General features: G+C 45.1%; 1 protein-coding gene across 1 annotated transcript; it reads left to right on the top strand.

Annotated features, from left to right (window-relative positions):
- The first annotated feature begins 550 nt into the window (after positions 1–550).
- Positions 551–2,247, top strand: LOC146197843 (uncharacterized). Its single transcript, XM_084593093.1, has one exon. The coding sequence runs from the start codon at positions 898–900 to the stop codon at positions 2,122–2,124; it is 1,227 nt and encodes a 408-aa protein (XP_084449219.1). The 5' UTR covers positions 551–897; the 3' UTR covers positions 2,125–2,247.
- The last annotated feature ends 7,835 nt before the right edge of the window (positions 2,248–10,082 follow it).

The raw sequence follows: 10,082 nt of genomic DNA, 5'->3' as shown, positions 1-10,082 counted from the left end.
GATTTAGGAGGTACGTACATATATTATGTTGAGGCAGAAAAGGAAAGAAAAATTAATAGCCTCGGCCCGTGCCACTTAGTGGAGTTACGTACAGTGCGCATTCGATGGCAGTCAAAGAAATGCGCGTCGATCGAAAGAATAACTGTTCCCAAGGATGCGCGATCGAATCCCGGCCTCGGCGGCCGCTTTTCGATGGAGGCGAAAAGCAAGGCGCCCGTGTGCTGTACGATGTCAGTGCACGTAAAAGGACCCCAGGTGGTCGAAATTTCCGGAGTCCTCCAGTACGGCGTCTCTCATAGCCTGAGTCGCTTTCGGACGTAAAATCCCACAACCAAACCAAACCGGAAGAATAAAACAAAATCTTGCTGTTATTTTTGGCGCCATCGCAGAATTAGTAATGTATGACTGCGTTGCATGTGTGGACCAACTGGACTAAGCCAAAAAAAAAAAAAAAGATGAAAGAACTATACAGAACTTTATATGTGACGCAGAAGCGTAGGCGAGCAGCAAAATCGCGATTAGCTGGGTCTTCTTAATCAGCGGGAACCTGGTTACAGCTCATCTTGGACGGTATCAGCCTTCGACGTCACATGCCGCTCGGTGTGCCCACATAGACAGCAGACCGTGATACACAAGTGCTTTGTCACCGGCATCATTAGTCGTACATCCCGAGCATTGTAAACCGCCCTCCCCCATCGCCTGAGTTGCAGAGACAGAAATGTTCAGTTCAGTTTAAGCTAATACTGTTGCCCGGCTGAAGCGCCAACTTGCCGTTGGCTTCGCGCTTCTCCTTAGGCAAGTGCCACACAAGCGAAGCCGGTATTCCTGTGATCTGTATGAGTAACACCGTGCAGGCAAGCGAGTGCTCTTTTGCTGCGGGAAGAGACAGACAGTGCAATGCCTAGCGATGGTTACAGGACACTGACAGACGACGCGTCGACGAAAGCACTTGTAATTCCGCAGCCCTCTTGTTCAGGAAGCCACCACCCAAGTTTACGTGAGGTCAACGTCCGAAAACCGCGAAGCCGCGCGCTTCGAAGACGAAGCCTACGCAAGAACGATGACACGGCTCCAATACTCGACGAAGAACAGAGCTGCCACTCTTCGTCGTCGTCTTCCCCGTCTCCCGAGCGCCGCAGAGACTGCCACAACCCGTGCCTGGACATCGAGCCCTCTCCATCGCGCACGCCAAAGGGCTGCCTAGTTTTTCTGGACTCGAGCCCAGAACGCGAAGAAAAGTGCAGGAAGACTGTCATTCTGCCACCGCAGGATGTTCTGCTGCCGCCATTAAGCCATGAAGCACCTGCTTCGGCGAGCGATGTCGAGCCCGACTTGGCGTGGACTGGCAGCCCGCCGCAGACTCCGGTCGGCTCCCTGAACGTTACAGCGAGCAGCGGACCCATCTGCCGCATATGCCACGAGGGAGACCAGCCAGAGTCACTCGTGTCGCTGTGCAAGTGCTCGGGCACCGTGGGCCTGCTGCACGTCTCATGTCTAGAACACTGGCTGAACGCGCAGAACGTGGACCATTGCGAGCTGTGCCGCCACCGCTTTCCAACCGCGGCTCAATTCAGCGTAGTGCGCCGGTTCTTCCACTGGGTCCTGCACGCCGAAGCGAGGGTGCAGAGGGCGGTGCTGGGCGACCTCTTCTGCTTCGCATTGCTTACACCGGTTGCCGTGCTCAGCTGTTTTCTGTGCGTGAATAGTGCGGCGAGGCAAGCGCTGCAAGGACACATCTGGGAGGCAGCCAGCCTGGTCACCTTGGCGGGCCTGCTGCTCACGGCTTACATAGCTTGGTCGTTCCTTACGGTTCGCTTCCACTGCCGGTCCTTCGAGTCGTGGCGATCCAGGAACCCGACGCGCAGGGTTATAGTGCCTTTCGCTAGAGAAGCTGAACCAGCGATGGGGCCTCGGGCTGCAGACACGCGAGAATTGATGGACGTGGTCGTTGGAGACGTCGGTGAAGACAGCCAGCCGTTGTCGCCACCGCGTCAAGACTGCGGCGGGAACAGCCGACGAGCACCCCCAGAAGCGTCGGCGACCACGTCACCGGATGATCCGTCCGCTGAATTTCAGCAGCAGCTGAATTCGCTCGGGCCATTTGCAAGTTTCTTGTTTTGGTAGTTAAATTTGCAGTTTCGCTACCCACGAATTAATTTTAACCTTTTAACCTTTCAGGTACCCTTTAACTTTTTTTTTACACGTCGCCTTTATGGAAATAAAACCTGCTTTTTGTTTTAGAAGTGTTCAGTCCATCGCCATGCGTACTGGTTTATATATAAAAATGAAAATTTATAATAAAACACTAGGGAGGAAGTTAAGCTCTCCCTTATAGGGGTGACGATAGCGGCCTGTGGCCCCCTCTAATTGTAAACACGCACACGAGCACACGCATGCGCGAACGCACACACGCACCCCCCCCCCCCCCACACACACACACTTGCACTCATTAGCATAAGGATACAAAAAAAAAATTACGGGAAAGACCACATGTCGTACCTATTGCCACGAACCATTGTCATATCTTTATTTCTGCCAACAACCACTGGCATGCCACCTTATCACTTTACTCGTAGGGCACAGAACGGTCTTGTGCTTTTTGCGCTCAGTGTCGCAAAGACGCGGCATATCCCTTATCTGTAAGTCAAGACGTCGTTTCGTACCAAGGTTCGTGCAGGCCTCTTACGCTCGTTTTAAGTTTCTTGCGAGGAAAAAAAAATATGGGGTTTAAGCATCGCGCTAGCCTAGTGATACGAGCGAAAGCTGTGTTGAGCATGGTTGTGCATAGTTTGAATTAGGTAGAGTTGACGCAATAGCTGTAACATCGCCTTTTCACTCCGCAATTTTTTTTTCTTTTTGGGGTAAATGAAAGCGCAGTATCTCTTTTAGGTGGACACCTACGTTTAATTTGGTAAAGCTTACGCCGCCTTTCTATTCCGTGATTTTTTTTTTTTTTTTGCATGTCCAAATAGTAGAGACGACGACCAACATCTGCAGGGTACATGGTCAGATTCGGCCTGCCACCTTCGATTCACAGCACAACAATTAGTGTTTGCAACCGGTTCTTTCAGAGCTCTAGTGAAGCATCGAGCAGCGCCCGTAATTTATCAGGCGGATGGCGAGTCATGATGCTAGGTGCACCTGCCGAGCGAGCGAGTCATGCGGTTAAATGAATGCTTTCAAGGCCACTGGTGCGGAACATCATGACTTTGAGCTTTGCATGCAAGGAGTGAAGTTTCCGCTCCAACAGCATCAGATTTATTCGCTCTACAATACTTCAGCAAATTAGTTTTTGTTTCATAAATTGATATGGCAGTGCCTGGTCACGACTTTCGGACTAGCTATTCAACTCCGATGATTAAAAAGTTGATTAATTAATTGGCGGGTTTTGCTTAATTATCTACATGATAAGATGCGTTTTGCCGCGTATTGTGTCCGCCGCTGCAGAGAAATTTTTCTGCAAATATGTTTTTCTATTTTGAGCCCAATATTTTCTAAAATAACTGAATATCTTCTCTGAAGATAGGAGAAAAGAAATGACTACGTTATTCTTCTGCCTCCTGTTGACTGTCACTCAATAGGCTAGACGTCGATGCTTTCTTTGCATTCCTGCCCACGCCCAGGCCAAAAATGAGCGTCAGACTCTGGAAAGTGCATCGTTCAAGATGATTTTTTGTTGGCATGAACTAATTGAGAAATTATTGACTTGGGTAAAAGCTAAATAAACATGCGTCCCCAGAAAAAGTCGGCGCCGCACAAGTGTTGTTCAGTGAAGGCACAGTTCGGCAGTGCCGAGCAGTGATGCTGATTGTGAATTCAAAAATGTTTCCTAGCTTTTGGACAAAATTTACTCGAGCAAAAAGTTCTGGATTGTAAGCTGAGGAGCTTGTGTGTTTAATGAGCTATAAAACGTATTTTTATCTCGAGGGCCTTTATGATTAATTTAACTCTCAATTTAACAAAAGTATCACTTTTTTGCCAAATCTGTGACTGATTTTTCCAAAAAGTACTCTTTAAAGAAAGTTTAGAGTATTTTGGCATCAACTCTATAAACAGGTGAATGATGTAAAAATATATTGTGACTGAAATATGAACAAATTTCACGATAAAAAGTACTGAAAACGCATAATTGTTTGCTTCTTTATTGAAACAAGGAAACACAGAAAAGCCTGGCCAGTTAAGAAGTTGCAATAAATAACAACGCATATGCGATAATATAAAATAGAATTTGTTGTTTTATCTGATTTCGCACCTGATTTAAGCATATTTAAGTGCGAGCAGGTTTTACGTGTTCACGAAAACTTCCAAAGTCGCTTACGTGAAAAAAAAAAAATGTTTCACCATATTACTCTACCGAAACAGTATTCATACGATCGAAAATTACCCAAATGTTTTTCAAGAGGATCTGTGATGGCCGCTTTTGGGGTCTGGGAAGCTTTGCTTGGAATGACCCTACTATACCAGAGCCACTTAGCGGACCCAAAAGCTTGGGATCAGTCGCGCGCGAAAGAGTGAAAGAAAATAAGAGCGAAAGCTCTAGTGAAATTTATTTTTTCTAAAGTATGCGTATATATGCAACATTATACAGCAGGAAATACGTCAACAAGTGTTGCAGGCTTCTATTCTGCATGCTACGTCTCGTTCGCCCCAATTTCAGCTCCTGACTATAGCTGTTGAGCCGGCGCTCCTTTCCCGAGCTCGCGCACGGACTGGTAAAGGACAGTGCGTCTTCTGGATATAGCACTGCGGTTCAGGAGAGAAGCAATATTTTATCGGCACGGAAGCCAGGAAGAACAAATACCGCTCCTTGAGATTCAAACACACACAAACACACACACACACACACACACACACACACACACACACACACACACACACACACACACACACACACACACACACACACACACACACACACACACACACACACACACACACACACACACACACACACACACACACACACACACACACACACACACACACACACACACACACACACACACACACACACACACACACACACACACACACACACACACACACACACACACACACACACACACACACACACACACACACACACACACACACACACACACACACACACACACACACACACACTCACTCACTCACTCACTCACTCACTCACTCACTCACTCACTCACTCACTCACTCTCACACACACACACACACACACACACACACACACACACACACACACACACACACACACACACACACACACACACACACACACACACACACACACACACACACACACACACACACACACACACACACACACACACACACACACACACACACACACACACACACACACACACACACACACACACACACACACAAAAACACACACACACGAAAGGTTAGGAAAGAGACAGTGGGGTACCGTTGAAGATGAAGTTCCGGTTTCGAAGCAGGCAGGCGGCAGCAGCCGTTTTCGGTGCAGGCGAGCTGCAAAAGCGCATGCCTGAACTATATTAATATAACTTCGAGGTAGAGAGCCAGAAAAGAGATAAAATTTTCATGGTTGGAGAGAACAGTTCGGGGCTATGAAGCACAAGCATCGTGCACAAGCGCCGTGGAGCACACTGACGATTTTGTGCGTTACGTCTCCACTGCAATACGCCTGCCACGTTGGGGGTCAAATGCAGAAGACTTCGACTTCGTGCTCGCCTGCAAATAACCAGAGATGCTATGTGTTAAATGACGCCATGTCGTAAAATACATGTTATTTTATTCTGTTTATATTCCACAGCTTTGGAGATAACATTTTGTAGACAGCCGCTTGAAAAAGAAAAGGTCAAAGTGGCAGCTCAGCCAGGATATACAATATACAGGATACAGTACTGTATCCAGGATATACTGTACACAGGATATACAGTAGTAGCCATGAATGAGACTGAATCGTTTCTCTGTTGTTCTTGTAATACATTCTCCTTCTTCTCCGCCTTGCGTCGTCGCTTTGCAAGTCTATCTTCTGACTCTTCGGGAGTCTACATCGTTCGTTTAGCTCTCTTTTCCTACGTGCCGCTCCTTCACGGCGAGCGATGTCGGAAGGATGAGTAGATTTGGCTTGTAGGTGAACGAAACAAGAGCTCGCACAGCGTCGTTGCCTCATCTATGTCACTACAGGCTCTCCGCAATTAGCGTATGTATACGCTTTCGCAAGCGAGCGGCTGCTCCACGGCTTATATCCCCTGCTACGGCGCAGCTGCTGAAGAGCACAAGGCATGCGCATTGAGCCGTATAGCTAAGTGATGACATCATGCGAAAAAAAAAAAAAAAAAATAACTGGCCAAGTTTTGTTTCGGCTAAAAAGTGGTGGGTTCTTGTGTTCAGTTTCAACGTCTACCAAAACCGAGCTGTCCTTGAACTATATGACCAGTGTGACTGAGTAGTGGAAAATAGGACTTCCATCTTGCGGGCTTCTTGTTAGCGGTCCATCATATATTTATGACTTGCAAAAACACTTTAATTTTCTTTGGGGTAAAGGGTTACGAAGCGAAAGTCTACCTACGGACATCGGATCAAATATTGAACTACCTATAATTAAAGATCATTCTAAGGAGCGAATGTCGATTCTTTATCCACCGAAATTGTCGCTCTAGACAAATTTTGTTAATAAAAATTCATTTATGTCTCTTTCCATGGCTATGCCGACATTTGTCCCATAGCAAAATACAATTTGAACTTGTGGAGCTTGCGCCGAGTATGACTCCGTGATCACCGTCTCATTTTTGTTGCTCTTTCTAGCTTACTAAAGTTTCTTTTTTGTTTTTTATTGAGAGTGGCATCTTTATCCAAGTACAAGCGCAAAAACTCGTCGAAACTTTCCAACTTCAATTTGTCTTCAATGTCCCTTTAAATTCACAGATTATTCTCGCATAGTAGCAGGGGTATAAAGTTTATCAATGGTGTTGTATATTTAGAGACGCTATACTAATTCTCACAGCTGCCCGCAAAAAGACTATCGTTTTTTCTCTTGAATTTGAAATTCATATTTCGAAGAGACCTTCGAAGAAATTTCTTATTGTTCACCCTTGTGCATGTAGTTCCGTAACCTGAAGCAACGATGTGGCTTCGTGGTTAAGAAGCAGTTGGAACGGTGCCTTGTTGGCGCCGAAAGTGGAATCAATCGTTTCCAACAGATATGAATGTACCTTTATAATAATCTCTTTCACTGGTCTTTCTTTCCCACGCTATCAGACCTGCAGCAGGGACACTAAAGTGCCCATTCTTGCTGGTTATGCAGAAAGATAAGGTGGCAGTCAAATGTGAGTGGCTTCGATTCGAGTCCGGCTTCTTATGGCCATCATGAGCACATTGTTCTTCTTCTCTCTCTCTACTTTTTATCTGCTGTTCTGCTTAAGATAACAAGCAATACGAACAAAACCAAGCCTGTGCGCGCTATTGCGTTCGTAGGCGCGAGTCGTCGTTAATGAGCGATTTACGGAGAGTGATTTACAGAGTAGGATATACTGCAGGCCTGCTTTTTGGGGACTGCGTCACACGGCGCACGCAGCCTTCTTGGAAGAGCAGGAATCTGTACTTCGTCTCTTTTAGGTTGTTTCCTGTTTCTTTTTTTAGCGTCGCATATGCGAAAAGCGGGGAGATGGTAGCAATCTCTAATATCAGATTCGATTCCCGCGCTAGATGACCTTCCCATTACCTCCGAAAATTACTCAGGCTATTCCGCCTGGGCATCAACGTACCACGTGACAGTGTTAAGGCATGCTGACTGAAAAAAAAAAAAAAAAGAAAAGGCGGGAGGCAGTACGGTATTCTGTTCACATGTGACTTTTGTTCAGATGTTTAGATTCATGCGCCTCTAATTTGCTACTGCTGACTGAGAATTCAGCTGCAATTGTGCGATCTATTCACCAAACTTTCGCTTTCGGTATACTGTCCACACTTTCCTAATTGAGACATGAATGAGTCCTATATAAAATTTTTTTCTTCCATCGATCGCTTTTTGGGGAGGCAGAGTTACTACGTAATTATCTTTCATAAAAAGATGATTTCATAAAGTATATGAAAAAGCAACGAGTCATCAGTGGACACCGGTACAAGAGCCCCTAATGTCACGTGCGGTACGGCGACAGTTGTACGGCGACCGTTGTCTTCCCTATTATCAGCGAATATTTTTCTCCAAGCATCAACTCGAACAAGTAGCCGCCAATAATTTTAATTTGGATCGAAATTTTCCAGTTTAAATAGGTAATTTGTCGAGGGCCGCTAAGATGGAGACCGTCAAGTCGCTTATGAGAGCCCTATCCGCAGCGCATTCGAGCACACGATGTGCGCTGTCAAGTGGTATTTTTAAAACTTGGTGAGCTTTCTTTTTATCGAATAAAAAGGCTGATCCTCATTGGAACCACTGGGTCAGACCAATTTTTGTGGCGCTCAACAACTTTCCTATTCATACCGGAACGTTTGAAGCCCTATTAAAAAATATTAACTAACGCCAACTAATTATCCAAGTAGACAAAATAGAAAAAAAAAATAACACCAGCCGATTCTTTAGGCAAAGCCGATAGCATTTATTTCATTTAAACTCAGAATAATACTTCGGTAATTTTTTATATTATCATTTATTACCATTACCTTTTATAGAAAACTACATTTCAGAACCGTAGAACATGAAAATGTCGTACTCGCTGTGTCGGGTGGTCTTAAGGACTATAGACACCAAATTTTGGTGTCATTTTTTTGTTTGTGAATGATGCGTAAGTCATTCCTGTATATCAGTCAGCACGCAGTTTTCGGCTATGACCACTGAATAACTAATAATTGAATTTCTTACCAGTTTCGGTTTCGACAGCCTAGAGATGACTGTGACGTCATAGTCATATCTTGATGCGCGGCATGAAAAAACAGCGATATAATCACTCATTCTTCACTGGTATCGATTCCTGCTCTTGAGACAAGCTGTCTTTATCATTGTAGGTAATTGCAATGACACAGCAATGATTATATCGCTGTATTTTCATCCCTAGCGTGACCTAGACTTGACTGTGACGTCACAGCCATCGCTCGGCTGTTGAAACCGAAACCGAAACAGGTGAGAAAAGAAATTCGGTTATAAATTATTCACCAGTCGCAGACGAATATGACTCAGTGATCGGTGTAAAGTAATGTTCAGGCATCATTACAAATCATAAAACACGAACCCAAAAAATTAGATGTCTGTAGTCCTTTAAGTAAATATATGTTTGTTGCTCTTGCGTAAGACATTAAAATCGGCATTTACAGTTAAAAGAGTCAAAAAGACCTGCCAGTGTCCCACGTTCAGGTAGAATGAGTTCTTTATGGCTTGTCAGAAACAATTGTATTCAAGAGATGCTGAAGACATTTAAAAGCTGTAATGCAGTGCATTGACACGGCTACTGGATATGTGTGTGGCCCTCTGTAATAAATGCGTGGTTCTGTGGCCTTTATACATTATTCTACGAGAATGCCTGAGGGATGACGACACAAAAATAGCGTTTTATAATGTTTGATCGAGGTTGGAGCTCTTCATTTTTCTTTAACCGTGCAGTACATCATCAAAATTGCCTCTTTGTTATTTGCATTGAGGGGGAGCTTTTTAATGTTGAAATATTATTATTATGTTAAAATCTATGAGAGATACTCTGCGTGGTCTGTGCATGCAAATGGTTAAGCAAGGAAGAAATCACGTAGAAGCCCGTCAGAAGTCTGCAGCCGAAAAGGCTTGCTTATGAGCCCTGCAGCGTGCCTCATCCTGCACCTTCAACGATCAAAATGTCTAGGCCTCGTGTCCTCAATTCTCGAAAGATTTGAACTGCCAGACATTCAAGGGAGCCCCATTAAACTGTTTATAAGCCAGCCCCTTGGTCTGTATATTTTTGGCCGAGACTGTATTAACGGGAACATAAGACCCCACCTTCCGCACCGCATGTGGTCCCCACTGGACGAAGCACTCCTGGGGTGGAGACCGGCGCTTTGCTACTCTTTTGCCTGATAGTACGTAACAGAGCTCTATAATTCGGAGACGAATTTACTAACAATTAATAAGCATTTTTATTTCTGCTCTT

The sequence above is a fragment of the Amblyomma maculatum genome, chromosome 2 (genome assembly GCF_055883805.1).
Source record: "Amblyomma maculatum isolate TAMU_Amacu chromosome 2, ASM5588380v1, whole genome shotgun sequence".
Taxonomy (NCBI): domain Eukaryota; kingdom Metazoa; phylum Arthropoda; class Arachnida; order Ixodida; family Ixodidae; genus Amblyomma; species Amblyomma maculatum.
This window is presented reverse-complemented; position numbering and strand designations above follow the sequence as displayed.

Excerpts from the sequence above, each read along its gene's own strand:
- LOC146197843 (XM_084593093.1), top strand. The coding sequence starts at position 898 with ATGCCTAGCGATGGTTACAGGACACTGACAGACGACGCGTCGACGAAA.